This window comes from Mesitornis unicolor, unplaced genomic scaffold, assembly GCF_000695765.1.
Source record: "Mesitornis unicolor isolate BGI_N332 unplaced genomic scaffold, ASM69576v1 scaffold20495, whole genome shotgun sequence".
Taxonomy (NCBI): Eukaryota; Metazoa; Chordata; class Aves; order Mesitornithiformes; family Mesitornithidae; genus Mesitornis; species Mesitornis unicolor.
In genome coordinates, this window is record NW_010187757.1 from 2,147 (window position 1) to 28,324 (window position 26,178).

Sequence of the window (26,178 nt, forward strand, 5' to 3'; positions counted from 1 at the left end):
GTGGATTTTTTGTGTATAAAATAACTGGGTTTGGCTTACTGCAAAAAAAAAAAGTATTATATATGCCATATTACAATAGCAGAAAATTCTGTGTTTGTTTCTTCTGCTGTAGAAAATATGTGGGTGTATACATACATGTATATGTACGGCCTCAATCTCTTCAGCTTTCGATAACAAAAATAGCAGCAAAATCTTTCCTTCCCTCAAGGCAAGCAATAACCTTCTCTGTGATTTTCAGAGAGTCCCTGCTTTGCAGACACCACCAATTCCCTTCCCTGTCCCCAGCGTTATGCTCTGAACACTGATGGGTTCCCCATGCCCTTCCCACACTGCTGGCTCCCCAGGAATTCACTTGCTCTAAAGGAAATGGGATTTGTCAGCCCCAGATAAATCCCCTACCCCTGCAGAGACGCTTAATCCTTGCTGTCCCACTCCAGTGCCGTGGGCTGCTTGGATGGCCGGAGTGAGATGTTTTGGGCTGGGCTGACCACGTTCCTCTTTCACAGGTGTTTGATCCCCACGATTTGTACACCGGAGAACAGTTCTCCAAGGTCCTGAGTACGTTAACAGCTGTAAATAAAGCTACTGAAGGTAAGGAAAAAAGTTTCTTTTTTTCTGTTGTCTTTTCAAATTCTGATGTCTGCTGGCGTGAGGTGGGTTTTTTTGATTATTCCTAGTTTACTATGATTTCTGGAGGCTTGGCAAATTGTACTGCCAGCACTGATGCCTGATGCTGGACAGTGGGATCGACATGTCATGCTTCTGCCAATTCCAGGTTTAAATGTGGCGTTTCAGAGTTGCTGCTTGCAGTTCACAGGGCTAGATTGTCGCTTTACACTAAGGGACCTCTGCGCAGGTTTGACAGTATTAAGGGACCTCAAAGTAGGTCATCGTAAAGGATCCTCTGTGTAAATGAGCCTGCACCTCCCAAAATGCAAATATCAGATTTTAAATAGTGCGTTTTAAAGCCAAAGAGAAAACCAGATCCATCTGCATAGTATCTTTACTGAATATCAAAACAAATGTTGTCAAAAGCTCAGTCAATTGTATCGATGTTTTTTTCTCTGTCATCTCCCTGGATCCATGGAATAGGCTCCTGGATTTGGGAATTGAGCTGATGGCTTGTCCTGCTTCCCTGGGTGCAGGAGCGAGCTGCTGGAGCAAACAGCCCAAGGAGCCCAATCAGCTCCTATTGTTTCCATCCCAAATATGTAGCTGTTCCCCACGGGCTGCTTTAAACTGATATTTGGTCACATAGGCTGTGAAAGGAGAAGCTCACCAGGAGGACGATTATGGCGTGGTACTCTGTGAGGGGTGAGGGGACCGGGGGCTCTGTGCTGGGGGGCTGAGGAGCAGCTCTTTGCTGAGCTGGGAGGAGTTTGCAGGGTGGAAAGGGTTTCTGTCCCCTGGCATGTAAGGGGGTTTGCACAGAGTCCTGCACTCTCACCATGGTCCAGCACTAGCAGGAGAGTTTGGTTTTCCAGCTGCAATTACATTTTAGGCAATTAAAAGGAGAAAAATTCAAAACCCAACCCCCTGATTTTTCCTTTAGGCAGCTCTTTGCTGAGCTGGGAGGAGTTTGCAGGGTGGAAAGGGTTTCTGTCCCCTGGCATGTAAGGGGGTTTGCACAGAGTCCTGCACTCTCACCATGGTCCAGCACTAGCAGGAGAGTTTGGTTTTCCAGCTGCAATTACATTTTAGGCAATTAAAAGGAGAAAAATTCAAAACCCAACCCCCTGATTTTTCCTTTAGTAGGACTAGATTTGGCTTGCAGTGGTTTTCTTGGCTGTTTTATTTCTCTTTCAACTGGATTTTTGCTTTTGGGTTAGCTTCTGCTAGTACAGAAGCTGCTTGAGCATTCAATGAAACAACCTCATTGCTGGGACTGGACCCTCTCCTCCCTATTTCCTCTTCTCTCTTCTGTTCTGATGCAAGGCTTTATAAAATAATATATAGAAAAATATATACTATATTTATACATTATATAACCTATTGTATATTGTTTTATGATGTATAGATATATAAACAGCAACTTATATATTGTTTCTGTCAGATGTTACCAGCGGGGCTATAGGAATCCTCTTGGTTTCATGGCAAACATCTGTTTGAACATATGCTTTCTCTGTTTAAATGTTAAAAAGCGCAATGCCTGTGATATAATTAGCTGTTCAGGAAGAGAGCACTCCTGGGAAAAGTACAGGGTAAAATAAATACATGTCTGAAATATTTGCTTTTTGGTGGCTTGGTCAAGTTCCTGAGAAGCAGGAGCCTGTGTCCTACAAACTGACTGCAGATGGCCCGGTTTGTCCATCTCAACAGGGGCCAAGGGCTGGATGGAGCATCGGGACCAGGCTGGCACCAGGGCTTCGGCATACCTGTGCACTCCAAGTTGGAGGCAGAGGGAAGTAGGTGACAACTAAGGAAACGCTGTAGAAATGTGCTTCTGAGCATCCATTTGAAGTCCAAATCCTTGTGTCTTTGTGGATCTTCTTGTGCAGATAACTAGAGGCATCGTTCATAGGGGATAAACTCAGAATTGAGCAGCTGTCCATCAGATAAGAGCAATACAGAGCTTGATGCTTTCATCTGAAAGAGAGGGCAGGGGAAGAAAACCAGCTGTGCTGGATCAGACGAGGCTCATCTGCCAAAAATAGTGTAGGAATGTGAGCAGAAAACCCAGCTATTTTAACTGTAGTTTAAGCAATATATGGCTGCAGTGTTCCATGCTGGACCAGGCATAAAATAGGATGCTGTCATGATGCAATATAAATGATACACTTCCCTGCCAAACTGTCAAAGTCAGTTTTACATTTGTTTCTAGGTTGCTGCAGATATTTATAAAAGCTTTGGAAGACTGGGAGGGGCAGGGAGAAGCATAAAATCTACAGTAACCGAGTCATTTCCGCGGGACTGTTGCTGATGGCTTGAATAAGTGAAGAAGCCTGGAATCGTGGTTTACACCCTCCCTTTTTGGAAGGGCTAAGGAGAAGAACATCTCACGCTGGCAGTTGGCCACCCCTCCTGGCCCGTGAGTTGCAGGGAGCAGCCGAAACCGCTCCTGCTCAAATATCAGGATGCTTCAGAGAACAAAAAAATAAACCCACTCTGTTTGCAAAGTGGGTTTTCCTTGTGGAGGGATTTTGCTGTCGCCGCAGCCCGGGGAGCTGGGAATTCACTGTGCGGTTGTCAGGCAATTGTGTAACGAGCAGGGCAAGAGAGAAAACTGACTCACGCCCATGGGAGTGTGGATGTTGTCTATCAGTGGAGCCTGGACTGGGCGGACGACCAGTGTGTGGGTATGATGTTGGCTGGGGGTTTGTAAGGCAGCAGCACCTGGAAGTGGTAGTAATGGACCTAGTCCCTGTGGTGCAAGGTGCTGGGTGAAGACAAAGCAAGTCCATTCTCCATGTTTGTGTTGCTCCAGGTACAATCCAAGGATGCGGTGTTTTCCTATTGAAACAAAAATCCTCTGGAGAGAACGGGAGCCCAGCTGAGTTCCTGTAACTCCCACCAAACTTCCCTTTCAGAATGAGTTTTCCATGTTGACGTTCAGACTGGAGGAGAATGGGGAAATAGTAGCCTTAGAGTTTTTGTTTTCTGATTCCTGCACACACTCGATGTAGCATTTTCGAAGAGCTTCAAATGTTTTCCCAAGGACTTGCACACCCAGCAAAGCAATGCCTGCAAACCACAGGCTGCTGCTCTCTGTCCTCCTTTTGAGGTCCGTGGGCATGCGAGGTCCACACCACAGGTGGAAAACAACAACTCTGGGATACAGAAATGTTTGTAAATCTGAAAAGAAGCTACAAGGCAAATCTCGAAAGTACTTCACAGTTTACTGAAATGATAACGTCTGTTGTTTCTTCCTTTGAGCACCATGATACACAGAAAGGAGGTGATCTGAGAGTTGTCCCATGGTGTGGTATGAGGTACAGTAGCAGAGAAATACTGTGAATTACTGAGTGGCTTGAAGCCCATGTTCTGCTCTGCAGCATCCAGACTGCATTCTGGGGCTGAGTGCTGCCAGGTTCTGCAGGAGCCGGTGTTGCCTTTGGGCATGAGCCCACCAACTCAATCTCAGCACAGGCCAGTTGTGGCCAGAAAACTTTTTACCCTCTGCAGGTTTTTTGTTATCAATGTAGAAACTAGTCACTAATTGTGAAAAATAGATGTGCCTCAGAGCAGCAGCATTATTTCCAGTGTCAGGCAGGTGGTGGCAGGAGCAAGCCCAGAGACAAGTTTTCAAAGCAAGGAGCTTTGAGCAGGTGAAGAAGGCAACTCCAAGAGCTGCTGGGATGGTCTGCCCTTTCCATGGGCTGTCTATCTCCTGGGGGTGACACTTCTGTCCTTTCTCTGAATCCCTCTCTCACAAGGCTGATGACAGTCGTCCACGAACAGCAATCAAAATTGTGCCTAGCCTCTTTCAGTTGTATAATGAACCCAAAAGGACTTATCAAAATAGAGAGGCAATTGTGTTGGCCAGCTGTTTAGCATCCTTCCCACTCAGCAGGGAAGCCCACGCTGCAGCTGCAGAGGTGACCTAAGAGTGCTCACTTGCGAGCTAAACTTTGAAACGCTTTCAACAGTGCTTACTCAGATCCCAGAAATACTCCCACTTGAGCAGCATTGGGCTGAGTATTATTCTATCTTTCTACAGTTTTAAGGGGGATTTAAAAAAAAATGCTGTGATTGGATGCATGGCTGCTGAGCTGGCACAACCTAGGAGTTGCCTTGGGATGCAATTCAACTTCTTCCATCATGGAAGCGTTAACGCAGCCCAGCAAAACCATCCTTGCTGCTGACTAGCAGCATACTTGCTATCTTGCTCTGATAGATGCTCCCTGAACTGTTGTGCCCCCTGTTCCTGTTTTCTTTACAAGCTTTTACTCTTTGCTTGGCTGTGATGCAGAGGGATGGTGGACAGTTGAGTAAAACTCAGATGTTGTTTTTGCTTCACCAGATCAGCTGTCAGAAGGGCCATGTTCACATCTATCGTCTCTTAGCTCTGCGGCTGGAAGTCCCCACCCTGACTCCGACGGCACAGCTTCTCAGTCAGCGAGGGTGTTAAGGAGGCAGTCCAAGCCTGTGGTATCCTTTATTTCACATCTTATCAAGGGTTTGGTGGCTGTGGGGGCAGAGAGGTGAGAGTGATACCTCTGAGTTGACCGTCCCTGGCAGGTTTGTTCTGCCATCTCCATCACATCTGGCAAAAGGCTCGCGGCTTCTCCAAACCTGCTCTGTGAAATGGGAGGAGCAATTCTTATCTGCTGTCCATTACACTGTGAAACAATTAATGCTTGGGAAGGACCTTGTGATCCTCTGGCAGGAGTGCTTACACAAAAGCAAGACGTTATTGCTGTTATAAAGAGCAATACTGACAAAACCAACTGTCACAATAAAAAAGAACAATGGTTTCTTTTTTTTTTACTATTTACTGATGTTTTTCCATGTTTCTTCCCTTAGGAGATGACAGAGAATGGCAGTCATCAGCTGGTGGTAAAGGCCAGGTTCAATTTTAAGCAGACCAATGAGGATGAACTCTCCGTTAACAAAGGAGACATTATTTATGTCACCCGGGTTGAAGAAGGGGGCTGGTGGGAAGGGACCCTGAATGGAAAAACAGGCTGGTTCCCAAGCAACTATGTCAGAGAAATCAAATCCACCGGTAAGCAAATTGCTTTCAAGGGCTGATTGAATGACAGCGGTATAATGCAGTGTAGATCTTTGTGCCTTTGGGAAATTGCTGCTATTTATTATGGACTGGTTTTTGTACTTAACACAGCAGGGCTAATGGAAGGATATGTGAGGCCGGAAGGGTAAAGCCTAGTCTTTCGCATGAGTTGTTTGAGAGCTGCTTCGCCCTCTTTCCCAGTACATCATGCCTTTCTCTCACTCCCCTGAGCCCCAGCAGCGTGGGAGCGGGGACGTGGTGGCTGCGTGGTTACCCTTTGTCCTGGAGAGCCGCCAGGTCTCTCCCACATCTGAGCGCAGGTTTGACTTTTTGTTAGAGACCTTGGTCAGGCAATGTGTTGGTGTTTCATCCTGCCATTTCTGGCAGCAGTGGAATGGATACTCATGGTATCCATGAGGAAACCAACAAAGACTACATGGCTGCAGGGAATGGTCCCCTAGTTTTGTCCATAGCAATGGCTGATTTCACAGAGTATCTTCTGCTGCAAAGCTACAGTGATATTGAGAAAGGAAGAGGGAGGGAATGACCATCTGGTGACATCTGCCTTGACTGAGCTTTGTCCTGAGTGTCCTTAACATCTTCTGTGATGTGAATTTAACCAGATGTGGGTGATGATGCCATGAAGTGTGCCTCTGGCTGACTGCCCTGTAGTGTTACATACCCATTCAAGCAGCTCACCCCGTTGTGCTTCCGAGGCCATTCTGTGTCAGTAAACTTGTTTTTCTTACAAAATCCAACTTTAATTCTTTAATGTGCCTTGAGGACTTACTCTAGACAGAGACCTGTTGTGTGCTGGGTGCTGGTTTTGTGGCTTAGGATCAGCTCTGACCTTAAATGCCATGAGACATCAGCAATGTGGCTGCAAAATACACAACCCCTGTTAGATATCCCCACTCCCACGCTCGCAAGCTAAGAAAGCAACGGAGGAAAGAATAAAATTAATGAGTGTTCAGAATTAGGCCAGTTTTTATTTAATTCTAAATGAAAAAATCTTTGTTAGGATGTCTCATCTCTCACTGTTTCCCTCTGGGAAATGGTATCTGAGCTGGAGCAGGACATTGCAACAGAGATTGAAGGCTTGTCTGACACAACCTGGGAATCTCTAATTAAGTCAGTGAGTGGAGAAAAGAAATGTTTTTTGTTGGTTTGTGGAGTTTGTTGGTTTTTTTTTTAAAGAGAGCAAACTTCAGTCCCATAGGGAAAATCAGATGCGACCTGCATGAAATAACAGCACATCATTGAGGCTAAGGGCAAATCTCCTGTCGATCCTGATGTAGGAGCCCAGTCAATTTCTTTATCTGCAGAGTCTTTCCACCCAGATCCTCTCACCAGCACCCTTTTCACATGGGAGAAGGGTTCGTTCCTTCTGTCTCTGCTTGCTCAGGATGCGTGGCCATATTGCAAATGCTGGATGCAGGGCCCATCAGGTAACCCTGTCCTGCCACAGGACCACTGCCTGGGGGGCTGCATCACAGGAGGAGCCCTTGCTGCTGTCCTCACCTCCAAAGGGCAAGATTTGTTACTTGAAATGGAGTTCCTTGTTTTTCAACAGTGTCTGTACTACCACCATGTCCTGAGCGTACCCTTTGGGTGGAAATAGCTACCTGTGTGGAGCAAAGCTCCTTCAAGTCTTTAAATGAGGCACAGAGCTCCCAGCTGGAAGTGAGAGGAAACTCTGCAAGGGCAATAATTAGATGGTACATCAAGCTGCAGTTTCCAGGGGCTAAATTTATCAATTATTTATCAATTTATCAATTTATCGGTGTGAAATTAATTGCCTTCTGTGAGCGATTGCAGGGAGAAAGGTGAGACTGGCTGCTCCGTGCAGCATAGAGGCAGCTCAGTACAACACGCGCAGCTCAGCCGGGACGGTGCAGCTGACCTGTCCCTGTCCGGAGGGGAAATGGTGCCACCGGGGTGCTGGGAGAGCTGGTAAAGCTGTGCTGCTGGCAGGGGAGAGAAAATGGAGCAAGGACTTGTGCATGTGGTGTCGGCTTCAAGTGCCTTGTGATCACCTGAAGCAAAATGTTGTATCCAGCCTTTCTGATAGACACCCAGATTTAAAACGCAAATTTTGTGGGCTGGATGAAGCCACACTGTTGTTCCAAACAGCGCCAGACGCTGGACTTCTGCCAGGGATTTTGGAGCAAACCTGTACATTATTTGGCAGAGGCTGTGCAATGTTTCTGGTGCGACTCCCTCAATTGCTGTCATGTCATGCACGCCATCGGTTTGCTCCTAGTTTTATTGAGGCAGGCAAACAAACCCTGCAGTTGAAGTTTGGCGTTCACAGGGGTGAAGTTATGTTTGCTGGACATGATGTGGCAGTGACTTTTTTTCTGCTGGGGATAATGAGCTGTGTACTGTCACTTACTGATGTTTTTTTTTTTTTTTAATATAGATAAGCCACTCTCTCCCAAAGCATTAAAAGGACTTGAAAGCACTCAGCTGACAAAGAATTATTACCCTGTGGTAAGTTTGAAAGTGCTGATCGTATATTTAAATAAGTGGCATATTATTTATCTTCTGAACCTTACCTTAGAAATCATTGAAGCAATTTGTAACATTTGGGGCTGTGACTGTATTTAAGTGCAGCTGTTGCCATTTCCTTGATTCAAGGCTGTCGAGACAATAAACCACAAGTGGAACCTGCTGCAAGATGTCAGAAGGAGAGACTCAAAGTAGGCGAGTGAGATAATACAGCAGAGGTGACAGCTTTGGGATCAGTGTTGGAGAATAAGGCACAATGCCTCTGGTCCAGACCTTGCCATTGACTGCAGGCTGGCTCCTATTGATAAAGATGGGGAGATAATGTCACAGTGAAGTAAGCCAAATGAGGGCTCTGATTCACAATCCCTTTCTCGGGTTTGGCTGAAGATGTTACACCCCGAGCTGCCTGCCCTGTGCCTCTGCCAGCAGCTGTGGCCCTTGGGGAAGGGGCAGCCACCACAGATCCCAGCCTGAATTGGCAACTGGGATTGGCTTCGGAGCAGGTCAGCCTGCCAGGCTGTGAACTGTGGCTGTGGATGGGGTGGAGGAACGTCACCGCCTCTACCATCTTGCTGCCAAAGCGGTGAGGTCTGGCACAGGGGGGCAGGTACCTTCCCGCTGTTTCTAGGCAAGAGCAAAGCCTGCGATGTATGAGAATCACAATGCCTGCCTGTGACCGTCACTGGCTCTCAGTGCTGGAGGTGAAACATGCTCATTAGCATGTCTAAATATATTTCAAGCAAAGCAAAGCAAAAACAATATGTCCAGAGAGCTGGGAACCACCTTCACTGTCACCAAAGCTCTTCTGCAAAGAGAAACTTGAGTGATGACTGGGAGCGTGCAGGCGGTGGGTTTGCCTCCCCTGCTGTCGGGGACAAGTTGGCTGTTGAAATGGATTACCAGGACCAAACTTGGCACATCCTCAAAGCGGCAAGTGAACTGTGTCCTTTCTCAAGCTGCCGCAGGAGCCGTTCTTGGCCTAGCCAACATTTAAATTGTTGCCGGCCTTCGTGCATGCGGTGCTGCCGGGATGCATGCACAAATCATTTGTTTGCATACCTTGGCAGGCAGTTATACATGCAGGGTGAGGCATGAGCCTTTCGGGGGTCAAATACTAAACTCAGGTCTGACCTGATGTTGTCTTCATGCTTTGCCAGAGAAGAAGCAGCAGCCCTTAACATCTGCTTTCCAGGCCTCCCCCAATTTGCGAAGTGAAATCCCCAAATTGGACTCCCTAGGGCTTTCCTGAGTGTTCTGGGTTCTGCATTTAGAAGTGTAATTTATGGACTTAAAATACTCTTCCATGCTTTTCCACACTTGGAAGCTGATGTCATGTTCCTTTGACTAGTCGCTAGTACTAAGATCTGCTCAGTGCTCTGTCTCTCACCCTAGGTGTTGCAAAATATTCTGGAAACAGAACGAGATTATGCGAAGGAACTACAGTCACTTCTGGGAACTTACTTAAGACCCCTCCAGTCTTATGATAAGTAAGATATAAGGGCATCTGAGGTGGAGACAACCCTGTAAAATTGACCACAGTTCATTACTTTCCTGCTTTTGAATGTTTAGGGACTGTTACTGCTGCTCTTGTAAAGCCTCACTGCTTCTGTGAACCAGAAAAGAACCCCATGTTATATAGGTTTCTGCTCTTTCCCATTCCTCAGTGGTGGTGCAGGCACTGGGCTGTGCGAGGGACAGGCATTTCCATCTGGTGGAGGGCTGGCTGTCACAACCCACCCGCAAGCTCGTGCGTGGCTGCCCAGCATGCATGTTTCCCAGCAGTGTGCCTTGCATGGCTACCCCCCTTGTCATTTTCCTTGTTGTGACTTCCACATGGCGTTTTCTTGTCATCATTTCGCACGCAACAACTTGCATCCTCTTTGCTTAGATGGCCTCTTGCTAAAGCCAAACCACTGTTGAGCAAGAAACGTCTCCCCTGTCCCCCCATCCACACAGCTATCACTTATGGTCTGAGCAATGCTGGGGTGAGTGGGGGGCCTTGTCAAGGCTTACTGTTTGCCACACGTGATGGCCAGCACGGCGCAGAGGCAGCAAATGCTGTCCTTACCCACTGCCTGTCAGCAGATTCCTATCAATGGTTTCACCCTGCCTGAAAGACCCAGGGCAGTTAACTTCACCTCCTGCTTATTGCTTCAGCTTTATGGTCTTCTCTTCCAAGTGGTGCCATCTCGGTGACCCTGTCCATGTGGCTGCATTCGGGGCCAGGGTCCCTCCAGCTGAGCACGCTGCGGGAGGACTGGGTGGCTCCGGGGCCTCACAGGCAAAGGGCAGATGTTTAGACATCATCCAGTCCAGAGAGATGGGAGAGTGGTGTCTTAAGGCCTTTGTATTTGAATCTCTCCACCTTTCCCCAAATCTTCATGTGGGATGTCTTCAGCTGGGAAAGTCTCTCATGCTTTCAGCATTGTAGGCAGCAAATGGCTTAAATGAAGATGGTGACTCTGAGGATGGCCCTGAGGAAGACAGAAGCAGGCACGTTAGCTTTGGCTAGGAAAAATCCAACCTTGCTCAAGGAACAAAGCAGCGCCTGCCCAAGGGGCTGCTCACAGGACCCTGCTCATGTAGAGAAACTCACAGCATGCATCCCTGAAGACAAAGCTGTCTCTGTGTCTGTGCACACACCTCCTCCCCATACCCTGGCTGAAACTCCATCTGTCTGTGTCTATTAGACAGCTAAACATCTGAGAAGATTAGTGTGATTAAGTGATTAAAATCCAATTAAGATAATCCTTGACAGCAGATGTCTTCTCTGGGAAGCTGTGGTCTGTAGCTCACAGATCATGGATTTTGTGTTTGCCCATGTTCATGATGTATCTGGGGAAAGAGCAATTCTTGGGTCTTTTTGGTAGGACAGCTTACAGATACCATGGGGGTGCTCCTAAGAGCAACATCTCTTTGATGCTAATTGGTGATTTGACTTTCTTAGGCTCAGCGCTGTGGACATCGCATCATTGCTGGGAAATGTGGAAGAAATCTCTGCATTTCAGCAAACACTGAACCAAGCCTTGGAAGAATTTGCAAAGTAAGCTTGTGCCACAGCACTGAGGTTGTTAAGCTATTAAACTGCAGCCAAAAATAATAGAAAGACATGTTCGTTAATGTTCCTCCTGGCTGCTGTCTTAAACTTATTAAATATAGAAGAAAATAACAGGATTGAAGAAAGGTAGCAGGTAGTGCTTTGGCAGGAGGGAAGATAGAAGAAACTCTGACATTTCTACTGTTAAGGCATCTGCTGAATGAAAGTGTCACTAGAGCTGACATGAAAGTGTACCTAGACCAGAGATGCAGACATGTGCAGGGTAGGAGACCTGGCAGATGTGAAGATGGGGATTGCCAGGGACCAAAGAGCAAATTATTAGAGGTGAGAATTTCCTGCAGGGAGGGTGGCACACATGTTCAGCCTCAGCCCAGCCTCTCCTTTGGAAAGGCTATAAAGAGATGGGGAAAAGACTGAATATTGGAAATATATTCAGACCATGGCTTCTCTTTCTCTCTCCATCTCCTCTCTCCTATTCATGGCCCAGACAGTAGGAACACCCCTGTGTTGCACCCAGTTCTTTTCAGCACATGCTCATCAGCTGCAGTAGGCTAAGGCATCCCAGCTGCAACGCTGCTGGTAGGATGGCTGGGTCACACCTTGTCCCAGGCTGACAGTAGGTTGTGGTACTCACTGTCTGCACCGGAGAAACCCAGACCCATCCGAGAACCTCCTTCTTCATCCTTCCCAAGTGGCAGGTGTGGGTGTTTTGCTCAGTGCTGCACTTACGCAGTGACCAGGGAATGTCCCTGTGCAGTGGGTGGTTTCTGAGCAGATACTTGGGGTGCAGACCAAGGGCTCAATGTTGTGGCTGGTGTGTTGGCACCCATAGGCTCCCGGAGAACCAGCAGCGCGTGGGAGGCTGTTTCATGAACCTGATGCCCCAGTTCCGCTCCCTGTACCTGACGTACTGTGCTAACCACCCGTCGGCAGTCAGCGTCCTCACGCAACACAGGTGAGTGATGGAGAAGGAGATTGAGGCTGAAATCCCTCCTAAAAAAAAGTTAATTTTATTGTTAATACTTGACCTGGCTTGGCATTTGACCTGTATTTTGGCAATAGGGCAGGCAAGGGGGATAACACGGAATCCCACTGCTGGGGAAAATGCTGGGGCTTTGGGCTTTTCAGTGTAGCTCCAGCACAGAGACAACTCGTGCTGCTTGTCATCAGAGCTGATCTCAGGTCCTGTCTGCACATACAGGACTTTTGTTGGGGAAAACAGGCGACCTCAGCCATTGCAGTAGCATCTCCTGTGGTTGTTGCTTCAGGATGCTGTTTCAGACCTATCACTGAAGTGCTCACACATGGGCACGTGAGAGTGTGTTCCCCTGGGGCACCACGGTGTGTGGCACATCCTTGCAAAAGGAGGGTGGGCATTAATTCACCCAGAATTACCCAACTTAATAACTGAGCAGCTGTGCAACCAAATGCTTGATTTGCAGGGTCATTGGTAGATCACAGTAATAACATCTTCCTTGCACACATCCCACTTGAGCAGATGCTTGAATTTGTATGTTATGCTAGAGAACACACCAAGCCAAAAGACTACAGCTGTCACTCCTAGCAGTTTAGCTGTCCTCCTTGCAGTGATGGAAAAGCCAGAACCCTGGCCATACTCTTTAAGTCTTCCCATTCTGTAATGAGAACTCACAATATATTTATATACCTGTGGTAATACGGCTTTAATTCCACCTAACAAAAAGCCTGGCTCCTGTAAATGCCTCATTCATGTGGGTCCTCAGTCTGACTCCTTTTCTTAATCAAAGAATCAGCTTTCGCATATGCACTGAGATGCACAAGCCGTGTTTTCCAGAGCAATGTATGAGCTCGCAACGGCATTACGGCTCCCAGTAGGCTCCCAGAGCATTGCTGCAGCATCCTCTGGCACAGCACCAGCCTCTGCATCCCTGCTGACCACCTGGCCTTGGGCCACCTTGCTGTGCTGGGGGACCAGCAGCCAGCATCCCTGTACCCCAGAGGCTGTGCACACCAATGCCCACTACCACGCAGCATTGTCCCCTGCATCCCTGCGGAGTGGGGTCTTGCTTGGTTGGAAAAGTTCACAGCTCACCACTCACCCTGCCAAGTTTGTGACAGGAGGGTGCTTGAAGTGGACACTTGGACTGCTTTTAAAAACATACAGCTCGGAACAGGGCACTGGCCACTGGGAGAGCATGGGAGGCAGCAAAACACAACCCGTGGCAGTGGCGAGCCCTCCTCCTTCTTGTTGTTGTCTCTATTTATAGTGATGAGCTGGAGAAGTTCATGGAGAGCCAGGGTGCGGCCAACCCTGGTATCCTCATCTTAACCACAAGCCTCAGCAAACCCTTCCTGAGGCTGGATAAATACGTGTCGCTGCTGCAGGAGCTGGAGCGGCACATGGAGGTAGGTGGGATGTGGGGCTGCTGGTCAGGCTGTGCCCCTTGGTGCTGCAAGAGCTGCCCCCCTAGCTGCTAGGGGCACCTCTGTGCCTTGGTATTTGAGCACCACATTGCTAAAAGCACTTACCACCCATCCAAGGAGGTATTCCATCTCCGTGGGACGTTGTCTACCTTAAAAGGTAAATCTAATGATTAAAAGTGGGAAAGCGGTGGAGTCTAAGGGATGCTGTGGGAAGGCATTGACTGCTTTTCACCCTAGCCCCTTCTCTAAGATGGGCTGTTTCCAGCACAAGTAAAAGCAGAGTTCAGGGTCAGTTGGTATTCATTTGCACAGTGGGTAACAAATTGGTGTTTTTATTATCATTTTATGAGATTCCTATCCCTTGCTTCTGGCTCCTGCAGCTCACAGTCACATCCCCAGCTCATGCTTCTGGGTGGAGACAGAGCGGCACAAGCAGACACCAATCTGGCAGCCAGACACGGGGGCGGAGGAGCAGCCTGGAAGCAGGGAGAGCAGTGAAGGGGCACAGAAACGTCCTTGGTGGGTGGCAGATCTGTTTTAGGACGTTTCTCCCCCCAGGGACTGTAGAGATCTCCATCCTGCTGCCGCTGGAGCTCTGCTGCTCGTCTGCTGGTACACTCCAGCTGTGAGGATGGAGACCTCAGGGGTGGTGCAAGGAGGTGAAGAAAACGGAAGTAACAGTCTATTTTTAACCGGGTTTGCTTTTTCCCTCTTCCAGTATTAATTCCCAGTTAATTACTCAGCACGCTTAGCCATGATCATTCAAATCTACATCCTAGTCAGAGGATTAAAATCTCTGTGCTTGAGCCAAGGGTTTTTCTGCAAAATAGGAGAGGGTATAAGAGCCTGCCCTGTAGGCACACTACAGATCTGGCCTGTCCTGCTCTCACCTGGCTCAGCTGAGCTGTGGGGACAGAGCTGAGCTTGGCTGCAGCCTCCATGGCTGTGCAGAGGCAGCGTGTTCATCACAGGGTGCTGCATGGGGTTTGGCAGTGGATTCAGGGACACACACATCACATGTTTATCTTTGTTTTGAAGACAAGTGTGGGGGTTTTGTTGCATGAATCAGTAGGGTTGAGGTTTAAGCTGTGATGCCATGGGAAGAATATGGATGTATGCAATATAGATGCATGCAGCATGGATGTATACCATAGCATTCCCTGTGCTGCTGGAGATGGAGCAGGTCTGTCTGAGGCAGCCCTCATCTCGAATTCAGAGGTGAGTGATCCCAGGCAGCCACAGGGGTCACTCCGTCACAAACTAGACACCTTAGGATTCGCTTGGCAGGGGGTCTGGATGGTGAAGAGTTTATGATACTGCCTCCAGCTTTGGAGTTCCCAACACAAAAAGGACATTGAAGTGCTGAAACGAGTCCAGAGGAGGGCCACAAAGTTGATCTGAGGGCTGGAGCACCTCTCCTTATGAAGATAGGCTGAGAGAGTTGGGGCTGTTCAGCCTGGAGAAGAGAAGGCTCCAGGGGAATGTTATAGTGACCTTCCAATTCCTGAAAGGTGCCTGTAAGAAAGCTGGGGAAGAGCTGTTCACTAGAGCATGTAGCAATAGGACGAGGGGTAATGGTTTCAACCTAGAAAAGGGTAGATTTGGGTTGGATATTAGAATGAAGTTCTTCAACATGAGAGTGGTAGTTCACTGGAACAGATTGCCCAGAGAGATGGTGAAGGCCCCATCCCTGAAGATATTCAAGGTCAGGCTTGATGGGGCTCTGAGCAACATGATGTAGTGACAGTGTCCCTGCTTACTGCAGGGGAGTTGGACCAGATGATTTTTAAAGGTTCCTTCCAACCCATTCTATGAGTCTATGATGTAGGGTCTTAGATGCCCAGGAGAAGGTGCTAGTGCATGCAGCTGTCATCAGAGACAAGGGGCAGCATCCTGCTCTCCCCTCCCTCACCCGCTTAGATGTGCCCTCCCTTAAACCTGGAGCTGAAGCTCCTGTTCGTGCTCCTGGAAGCTGCACCCTTGGTGAGGTGATGGCTGGAAAACTTTGCGTGCCAATGCCTGAAGGGGAAACCAGAAATTTGCCCTGTGCCTCTGCCTGTTTTGATTGATTTTCTTTGTAAGCCAAGTTTGTTTGAAGTAAAATCCGATCTGCTTTTGCTCTGGCCACTTAACACTCGTTAAATTGGTCTCAATGAATTGCATAACAGCTTTTAACTGTGTCATGTTGAACTAGGTGGCAAGGAAGTTATCTGGGGAATTTTGGCCCCATCCTGCCTGCACCCTGAGTCCTGCATCTCCCAGTGCCCTGCCAGGTCCTGTGGCCCTGTGTGTGGCAGGGGGGTGGGTGCTATGGAGGGTGGGTGCTGGTGCTGGTGGCTGAGGGATTTTTCTCTCCCTTCACTAGGAGGCGCATGCAGATCACGAAGAGGTTTTGAAAGCCATCACATCCTTCAAGTCCCTTGTGGTAGGTGGCAATTCTGAAAATAGAGCGTTCCATTTCAGGGCAGCGTTTCATGAAGAGTGAGTCAAGCCTGACATTTGTCTCCTCATTAGAAAAAATGGTCTTTTGAATGGAAAAGACAGGTTATACAGAATCTTAATTTCAAGTTTCAAGCCTGGAGCTGCCCCTCTGATGGCATGTTTCAGCAGTTGCTCGCTGGCTCTGCAGTCCCAGCAGCAGAACAGAAGGATCTCCAACTTTCTCCTCTGCTGCAGAAAGCCACGTGTGGACAGTGGTGGCAGCGGGGTCCCTTTCATCTCCTTTTGCCTCCATACCCTGATCATTTGCCACCTGAAATTAGACTGCTCCTTGCTCGTTGGGATGAGTGGTGAAAGGGTAACGCAAGTGACCTGCCCAGAGAGGTTGTGGAGTCTCCTCTGGAGACATTCAAAACCCGCCTGGACGCCTTCCTGTGTAACCTCATCTGGGTGTTCCTGCTCTGGTGGGGGGATTGGACTGGATGAGCTCTTGAGGTCCCTTCCAATCCCTAACGTTCTGTGATTCTGTGATTCTGTGAAGTGTCTGACTCAACCCCTCTAAGCCCATTGAGCAACTCTTGGTTTTGTTGAGGTTTGCTCACGGAGCATCAGGAGAATTTGACCATACTGCAGGTAATCTGTGGCACTGGGTGCTGTGGCCGTTGGTGGGGAATGGAGCAAGCAGCAGCAAAGGGATGAGAATGGAGCAAAGCAGCAGTCAGAGATAACAAAGCTATTTCTGAGAGCTGTGTTACCTGCACCCCTTCAGGTCCTACTACAATGAGATGAAAAATAGGGGGAAAAGCCATCCACGTGCACAAAGGTTTTACCCAGCAAAGCCTTTTTCAATTATTATAAAAGCTATAGTCTCTCTCGCTTTGTAGCCACTAAATACCTTTCACTATAACCACTCCAGATGTGGTCCAACTTCCTTCCTTAGCACAGCAGATGCGAGTTTTCAGTGCTTAGCAGTGCAGATAAAAGATGGGGAGGAGAAAGTTCATAGAAAACAGGAAAAGGGTGCTCATATTACATTTACTTAGAAACTCAGCTCCCTTTCCATTTATTCTAGCAGGTAATAGAGGAATGATTCAATTAAATTACAAGGTGTCATTATTCTTTAGGGATGCTCGTAAGTGATGCGTGGTTTTACTTGAGATCTGTTCTTGCGTGCTGAGCAATTTAATGTAATTATGATAACCAGGTTCAGTGTGGATTTGAGGTCAGATGGGCAGGGGTGCCCCTTGCAAGGGATGCATGGTCCCACGGTGGGGGGTGATGGCACGGCAGGGACTGCGAAGCGGCTGTGATGACTCTGTGCAGGCGGTGCTGGATTGCTGTGGGTGTTGTCTGGATTTGCATCCCGGGAACGCAGGATGCAGGCACCCTGACAGCCACTGAAGCACACAACAGTTGCAAAAGCAAAGGAAGTCCCCATAGTCTGGTTCAAAATCGTATGTTTTAAGACTAGAGTTCATGCAGCCTCTCTCTTGGAAGGTCTGGATAGTCAAGGAGTTTGTATGATCTGAAAAGGAGGAACATCTCTGCCAGAAACTAGGGATTTGGAAAAAACCAAGCAGGTGCTGAAAACTGAGTCCTGGTTTGGCTTTGCAGCAGTTCTTCCTGTTGGCAGAGGAATCAGTTAAAGCAAGTTTTGCTTGGATTTGCAGTTCAGTCAGCATTGTCCTCTGCTTGCCAAAAGCTGCGGAAGGACTGGCTGCTCTGGGAAGCTCTGCCGGTCCCCAGCTGCTGAGCATAGTTGCAGTCTTTTCAATTACAGCACCTTCAGAAGCTTCTTTTTGTGCTACTCTGTTGCACCGCTGAAATATTGCACCAAGTCCTGCTTTTGGGTTTGCAAATTTTGCTTAGAAAATATCCACCCACCTATCTGATTTGTGGGGGCTTTGCATTGCTCCAAGAATAACTCTCTTTTCTGTTTGGGCAAAATGGGCAATATCTCTCTAAGCAGCAGGAAAATTTAAGAGACATTTAACTGTGCAGCTGTCTCGGTTTGGAAAATATGACCTGGTAAGCTCAGAGGTAGGACTGGTTTGGAAAAAAAAGTTTGCTCAGTGCAGTTTGTGATTTCTTTGACATTTCAATGTGTTCATTACTTCATAAATTGCTAGGATGTGATTTTTTTTAATAAACTTTGTGTAATAGAGCCAGAGGAGGCTTTCCTGACCCCTTGGCATGACCAGCCCTGAGCCCGCATGACAGTGGGGAGTGTTGGGATGGTTTGGGTTTCTGCCTGCTCTGTGGCTAGTGAAGCGCTTGCTGTGATTCCCAGTTGCAATGCCAAGAGCTGAGGAAGAGGAAGCAACTTGAGCTGCAGATCCTTTCTGAATCCATCCAGCGCTGGGAAGGAGAGGACATAAAAACGATGGGAAACATCATCTACATGTCCCAGGTTATGGTACAGTGCGCGGGAAGCGAGGTGAGTGCGGGGATCCTTCTCCTGGCTAAAGATGTTGTGTCCAAATGGTCCTGTGCTCACGAGATTGGCGATGCAAGGTGACAGCTACTCTCACCCACACCAGCAAAGTGCTGATAAATAATGCTGGTAAATAACTTTACCTGGACAAGAGCTGTGTGATGTGCACATCTTTGGCATCAGGCATGTCATTGCGCCCTGGGGGCTTAGCTTCAGGCCTTTGGTGACACACTTTTCCAGCAGAAGCAGCATCTCGGTGTCACATAGCACATTAATTTCCCTTCTTCTCCCCTGTGACTTACTCTTGAGAAATGAGAGTGACTCGAAAGTGTGTATTAGCATAACCATTTTGCCACGTCCTGCGCACGGCACAGCAGCTGCTGTGACAACCCAGTCCAGAGCTGACTGTGCTTTGGAAAGAACTGGAGGGATTCCTGTGCTACTGGACCTAAAGCATCACACCAGAGCTTGCCACAGACCTTCACCAGTGGTTTTTAAAGCCACGCATACGGCATGTTTGGTGTAGGAAAGTGCCTGTAATCACCAAATTGCTTGCTTGCTGTAGCCACTTTTACCTGGGAAAGGCAGACCTGTAAAACAAAGCCCTGTAGAGTCTAGTCCTAGTATCCTGTTTGAGATGTGAGATGCTGGGGGACATAAGGTCTTGCTCCTCTGTGAAGTGACTGGAAGAGTAATAGCAGGATGCAGATGAGATGTATGCAGGAAAAACTAGCACAAAAATTAGATGCTGTAAAGAAAAAAAGAAGCCGAAATAATTGGTTTGGGAGTGATCTCTCACAGTCTATGGTTCTGGCTGTAGCAGGCTCAGTTTGCTGGAGGAAAGTGCTTGTGATGAATTGCAAACTGGTCTAACCTAAATCCTTATCCCTGCAGGAGAAAGAAGAGCGATATTTCTTGTTGTTTTCAAATGTTTTGCTGATGCTGTCTGCAAGCCCACGGATGAGTGGGTTCATCTATCAGGTAGGCATGCTTAATTTGAAGTTGCAAGGCGTTAGGTGTGAAAAAGGAAATCAGATAGCTCTTAATCAAATTCAAATCCTCTGCTTTCTTAAACCTCTCTGTTGTCATGCAAATGCCCCAGGCTGGGAACTGAGGCTTGGTTTCACCATGCCTTCCAGGACACTGGGTGCCTTTGTCCTGTCAGCTGGTTAAACAGCATTTGGTAAGTGTGAGTGCTAGGAAATTAGAAAAAAAAAAACCCTCACAAAATGTTGTACTACATGCTGTTCTCACAGATGGGAGGTGTGTGTGTGTGTAAGGTGTCCTGACCCAGCTGTAGGGTTTTGTGCCATACCACCAGCCAGCCAGCTCTTAGGCTTGTACTGTCTCTGGAAAACATTTCACTGCTATAAAGCCCACTGTAAAAAGCCCAAAATTTCCACTCTGTGAGGCACTCCAAAACTCTGCATTTTTTCGTGTTTTACCACTTGAGTGGCTGCAGTCAGGCTGTTGGAAGCTTGGCTTTTCTCCAGTTGCCTGAAACCAGGAAAAGGATGCTCTTGTGTTGAGGCCATTTATTATACGCAAGGGAGATGGGAAAGATTTGAGAAGGATTTGTCTGGGTTTTTTGATTTTACCCACCAGCGGGAGTAAGGTGAGCAGGCAGTTGAGCATATGCAAAACAGGGAAAGCTTTCAGAAAAACCAGGGGAAGTTGATCCTTCTGACTTGGTTGTAAAAAGGGTTTGCACCTAGTGAAGGAAAAGGGTGGCAGATGAGCTGGGGATGACTCAGTTGTCATGGGTGCCTCTTCTTGGGGGTGTGACCTAGTTGTGTGGGGAAATCTAGATCCATACATTAAAGGAGACGTTTCCTGCAGTCTGAAGCCTTCACAAATTAGTTTTTAATGGTTGTTTCCAAAGAGAAAGGAATCAGCTGAAACAGGCAGAGCAACGCCTGCTGGGAAGCAGATGCAGACACTGACTCTTCCTAATTCTCCTAGGGAAAGCTGCCTTTGATGGGAATGACACTGACAAAACTGGAAGACGTTGAAGGGAATGAGCACATGTTTGAAATTGCAGGTCAGTGGGGCCCCTGCCTGGGGCCGTCCTCTCAGCAGCTGCCACTGGAGGAACTGGTCCTGCTCTGCCACCCACCCCCTGTGCCATACTTCTTTTTGCTCTTCTACTGTGCATTGTCTGAGTTCCTGAGCATCTCCCTCCTGGTTGGGACAACCTCCTCCCAGTGCCCTTGAGCTCTGTCTCTGGTACTGGGCTGCTTCTGGAAACCATACTGTTCCGTGAGGGACAAATCTCCTGCCAGGGCTGGTTATGGCCCCAATAGCCTTGCTCTGTGCTTTGTGTGCCCCTTCTGTGTCCGGCGTCCATCCCGTGCAGATGTGAGTGCCTCGTTTGTTGACAGATTAATGGCTTTAATCATCAGGTAGCTTTCCTAATGTTCCTCCTAATTTTCCTCTTCAAGTTATCTCATTACTTGTAGTGATACACGGCTGTCATGCCCAGTGACTTGGCTGCAGTGCAGCTATTTGTGCTGGTGGTATTTGGTGTTGGGGTCCTGTTAATCATGGAAATGTTGTGTTTGCTTTCTTATAACCGTACAATGATTCCTCACACATTCATCTCGCCAGTTCTCTTAGCTTTTCTGGGCTGCTCTCTCGCTGGCTGGCGCTGGGTGCCTGAAGCATGATGGGCAGTCACATCTTTGCACTGGCCTTTTGCAGCCACTGGGCTTTGGCTGAGGAGCCATTTGCTGCTGTGCCAAGTTGAGCTCACCCTGTGTTTCCTCCTGGGTCTCTGTTGCTTGCTAAAGACAGTTATTTAACCCTCTGGCACAGGGAACATGATGGAGCGGATCACTGTGTCCTGCAGCACCAGCCAGGACTTGCACGAATGGCTCGACCACTTGCAAAGACTGACCAAAGGGACGTGCAACACCATATCCAAAACGCAGTCCTGGAGTGCTCATTCGGTAAGTGTTTCACCTCCCCCGCCTCTCTGCTGCCTAGGGTTCCTCAGCACTGCCTGATTTCTCTTTTTCAGCAATGCACCTTGGTACTGAGGTAACATCTACAGCTGTAAGACACATCCTGCAGTTTTAATTGGAACGATGTTGTGCTCATATAATTTTACACGTATCCTGCCCTATTTTTCTTGCAACCTAGATGTTTCAAAGAAGTTCACAGTGAACCCTTGTCCATCCTCCTCTGCTTTTCTACATTGTCTGGTGGCTAACAGTCTTCGTTTTCTTCTCATCTGTTTTCTCAGACATTTACTTCAGCTGCGCAGATCCGTGGGCCTCTGGAACCCCCCAAAATCCTTAAGCCCTGGAGTCTGAGCTGCCTCCGTCCTGCTCCTCCACTCAGACCATCGGCAGCACTGAGTTACAAAGAGGTAATCATCCCACGTGTCTGCAGAGGACCCCAAATTCACAGCAACACTTAGTGCTTGTGTCTGAGTTTCTTATTGCAATAGCAAGGGCATGGAAGCTGAGGTTTACCCCCCCCTTCATTAATGGGGATGTTGAGAGAGCAAAGTTTTACCCTGGTCCTGCAGATGCGCGATGGATGCTTGTTGCTGCGGCTGGCCGAATACGAGCATGCAGTGTGCCCAGGTGGCCAAGGAGGCCAATGGCATCCTGGCCTGTGACAGCATTGGTGTGGCCAGCAGGCCAAGGGCAGGGATCCTTCCCTTGTACTGGGCACTGGTGAGGCTGCACCTTGAATTCTGTGTTCAGTTTTGGGTCCCTCACTCCAAGAAGGACATTGAGCGGCTGAAGCATGTCCAGAGAAAGGCAATGAAGCTGGGAAGGGCTCTGAGCATAAGAATGAAGGAACCGAGGGTGGAGAAGAGGAGGCCGATGGGAGACCTTATCACCCTCTACAACTCCCGGAAAGGAGGGTGTAGCAAGGAGGGGGTTGGTCTCTTCTCCCAAGTAACAAGCAATAGGATGAGAGGAAATGGCCTCAGTTTGCATGAGAGGTTTAGATTGGATATGAGGAAAAATTTCTTCCTTGAAAGAGTTATCGAGCACTGGAAGGGGCTGCCCAGGGAAGTGATGAAGTCACCCTCCCTGGAAGGATTTGAAGGACTGAGAGATGAGGTGCTTAAAGACACAGTTTAGTGGTGGACAGGTTATGGTTGGACTCAATGGTCTTCAAGGTCTTTTCCAACCAAATGATTCTGTGAGTCTATGTGAAGCACGAGCGTGTGTGTGTGCAGGCTCAGCCCCATTCCTGGTGCTTGCTGTTGGCTGCTGGATGCCACCAGTCCCGCAGCGGGATGTCCCACAGCCTTGGGTGTCCCATTGGTGCCATGGTGGAGCTGCCTCCCCTCCCCTTCTTCCTCTGCCTTGGTCTGAACCGTGGGTGGGAGCTGGACTCCTTCCCAGGACATGCAACGTTGCCCAGGCTGGTGTTGCAGGATTGAGCAGCACCAAAAGGAAGAGGAAGAAGGCTTGTTGATATTTCCCACATCTTCCACTGTGTTTCGGTGGCTGGGGCAGGGCTGCCTGCAGCAGCCCCTCCTCTGCCGCCCACCTGAGTGCTTTACACACCTGTACCCTGCTGGTATGCAGCAACCCAAGAGATCGCTTCCCTCACAGAGACCCCAAGCCCCGGAGGTAGGAGGTGGCGTGGGGATACCCAAAATACAACCAAGCTCCAATTCTCACACCCTGCTGTAACTGCAGCATGCTCCTTCCCTACCTCACATTAAACTTTTGGGATTACTCACTAGTAACTTGGGTAATGTTCCCCTTACTGAGTGAGCATTCTGGTTCTGAGTCAGCCACCTTTCTTGGTACAGCAGCCCTGGGAGCACTACAGCCCAGGCTCCCAGCCCGGATGGGGAGCAGGACTTGGACCCCCTCAGCCCCCACAGCGATCAGGGATGAAGAGCCCAGCAGCTGGGGTGGCTGTGGGTCTGCCACTCCAGGTAGAGGTTTTAGGTAGCCTCATGACATTTTGTTACATTTATTTCTTAAAATTTGTAATACAAAGCATTTCAGTTTGGCAATTAAATTGTTTAAAAACTAACTAAGCAGAAAGGAAACAACCCTCTTTATTGTGAGGGTGACACAGGTTGCCCAGGGAAGCTGTGGACGCCCCCTCCCTGGAAGTGATCAAGGCCAGGTTGGACAGGGCTTTGGGCAACCTGGTCTGGTGGGAGGTGTCCCTGCCCATGGCAGGGGGTTGAACCAGATGATCTATAAGGTCTCTTCCAACCCAAACCATTCTGTGATTCTATGGCCCTTCAGCTTTGCATGGTCCAAATTCCTAACATAGATTAAACTGTTTCTTGCTTGCATGGTGAATTAAAATATAGGAAGGGGCTGGAATTAGAGGAGAAGCTTTTATGCATGGAAGTGCAAGGCTAATATTTGTTTATAACGCAGGCCAAACCCACAGATTGAGTGATAACATTAATACCGTGGTCCTCTGCAGTTTCTCAGTTGTCCCCCTGCCACACATTGCAGGAGTTAAACTCTCTGTGTCAAAACTAGGTGAGATGTTTTTGCCACAGAGGCCAAGCCAGCAGGGAGCCCCAAAGGGGAAGATGCTAGTGTGCAAGGTGTCAAAGGACCAAAAATGTGGTTTGCATGGGAACAGGCTGTGCTGGCCACATCAGTGAACACCCAAAGGCCAGCAGGTCCACCAGAGCTGGGCTGGCACAGCCTGGTACCCAGCTGATGCAGCCTAAGCCTGGGGACAGCTTGCCTCTTGGGGGTGGATGACTTGTAGACACGAGCCTGTGATAAGAAATGTGAAACAAGTTCAGTTGTTGGCCCAAGCAGATCTGCATCTGCCTTTTCTCTACCTCCGGGGTGCTCAGGCACCAAGTAGCACTCCTATTTCACTTTTTTTGTTTTTTTTTGATTTGTTTGTTTTTTAGTTTTTGTTGTTTTGTTGTTGTTTTTTTTAATTTAAAGTAGGACACAAAATAAACTATGCTAACAGCTCGGTGCAAGTCACCTTCCTATAACAAAGATATAATGAAGGAATACAAATTTCAAAGTTTATTTGCAGGGAAAGGAGTGAGGGAGTTTGATTAAAAGATTAGAGAATTTCAGACATCCAGTGTTACTTTAGTTGACTTCTAGCCATGCAGGACGGGATGGCGGAGTCTTGTGCACTTCCTCATACCTAGCTGTGCTCAGGAAACCCCAGAACCTGCTTGCGTACTGCACAGCACTCTTGTTATTTCCATTGAAATTGGGTCATTTTTCCTGTTCTGTTTCCAGTAATCATTTGAAATGACAGAGCAGGTGCTGTGGGTTAAGCTGTGTATCCACATTCAGGTTAGCAAAGTGAAAAAGATTTACAGATTATTACTTCTTTTTCTTTCTTTCTTTCTTTCTTTCTTTCTTTCTTTCTTTCTTTAGGGGCCTGGTTTGCATTAGGTGAAGGTTTTATAACAGTGGCATTCAGTACTTGGCTGGCCAGACCTATAAGAGAGCCTCTTGGCTCCCTGTGCCAAGCATCCCAGGGATGGGACCCCCCCGGGGTGTGCAGGGAGCTCCCTGTCCTGCCAGTGGAGTGGGGAGATGCTACTGCCCGATGCTGCCAGGTCTCCAGCAAGGATGGCAGGTCCCCTGGTGGAGGATCCCCTTGGAGAAGACACAGTCCTGGGGGCTTGTCACCAGGGTGGACAGAGCATCCCATCATCCCAGCTATGTCAGGTTGAAGACCACAGGACCAGTGTTGGGCAGCTGCGGCATTGGCTAGCACCAAGGGGAGCTGCATTTTTAAATGCCTTTCTCTTAGACAACCAACATCTACAGAAACGTACTACTAACTGAGGAGGCATGTTCTCTATATTGATGTGTTTAGAGTGTGTTAATGCCCTCTTACCATGCATTTCATGTGTAATTTGTTCAGTTTTGCATGACACGTGCTCCTTTGCATGTTGGTAGTGCTCTAAAACCAGTATGGAGGGTGTGCCCTATTAATCACAAGACTAACATTTAAATGTGGTTTAGAATTGTGGTTTTAATGGACTTAGTCAATAAAATCATCAATCTCTCACACTCATCTTCTCTTTCTTTGCATATTCATTGTAGAGGATGTCTTATATCTTAAAGGTAAGGGTAGATACATCTCTTTGGCTTATTGTGCAAAGAATGTTTGTTCCCGTTCATGCTTCTCGTGCTTGCATGACCCTAATTTTACCTGACTGTATCATTAAGTTCTCATGAGAGTCAGTAGTAACTGGCAAATATATTTTGAGATAAGTCTCAAGAAGGATTTACTGTTATGGTATTTAAACCTCCTAGCATGCCTCTTCTCTTGCTTAAAGTCCGTATTGCATGTAACCTACTAATACACTAATTCTCTCCAAATCAGCAAGACTTGTAACACAGTTAAGGGGATAAAAGTTTGTGTTTCTTACTTGTGGAGTCATAGCAAACACTAACTGCATGTATTTGTTTGTTCTGTGTGTGTGTGATTTATAATCTCAAACAAACAGTGTGCATTTAGAAGTAACATTATTTGCCAACTGTTTTATATTAGAAATCAAATCAAGTCAAGGAAATAAACAACATTATAGGGTTTTCTAACAGATACCACAGAGTTGGTAAGCAGACTGAAAGTTCTGTAAATGTGCTTGAATTCTTTGGCTAAAGGATTAGGGTTGAATTTGCTAAAGGAGCTTGTCCTGGCCCACACCTGCAGGTGCAATTACCA

At 47.9% G+C, this 26,178-nt stretch overlaps 1 protein-coding gene across 2 annotated transcripts in view; it reads left to right on the top strand.

The window, feature by feature from the left end:
* The first annotated feature begins 510 nt into the window (after positions 1-510).
* ARHGEF6 (Rac/Cdc42 guanine nucleotide exchange factor (GEF) 6) overlaps positions 511-26,178 on the top strand; it is a 29,979-nt gene continuing 4,311 nt past the window's right edge. Inside the window, exons 1-15 of one of the 2 annotated variants that reach the window (XM_010185566.1) lie at positions 511-591; positions 4,961-5,061; positions 5,464-5,665; positions 8,094-8,164; positions 9,575-9,669; positions 11,130-11,225; positions 12,073-12,195; positions 13,487-13,625; positions 16,009-16,068; positions 18,373-18,519; positions 19,411-19,497; positions 20,479-20,557; positions 21,331-21,464; positions 21,761-21,886; positions 25,554-25,574. In XM_010185566.1, the coding sequence (XP_010183868.1) occupies positions 5,467-5,665; positions 8,094-8,164; positions 9,575-9,669; positions 11,130-11,225; positions 12,073-12,195; positions 13,487-13,625; positions 16,009-16,068; positions 18,373-18,519; positions 19,411-19,497; positions 20,479-20,557; positions 21,331-21,464; positions 21,761-21,886; positions 25,554-25,574 (1,377 nt within the window). In that variant the 5' untranslated portion in view covers positions 511-591; positions 4,961-5,061; positions 5,464-5,466. Of the gene's footprint in view, positions 592-4,960; positions 5,089-5,463; positions 5,666-8,093; positions 8,165-9,574; positions 9,670-11,129; positions 11,226-12,072; positions 12,196-13,486; positions 13,626-16,008; positions 16,069-18,372; positions 18,520-19,410; positions 19,498-20,478; positions 20,558-21,330; positions 21,465-21,760; positions 21,887-25,553; positions 25,575-26,178 lie in introns of both variants that reach the window. The other variant, XM_010185567.1, reaches the window with a different exon arrangement.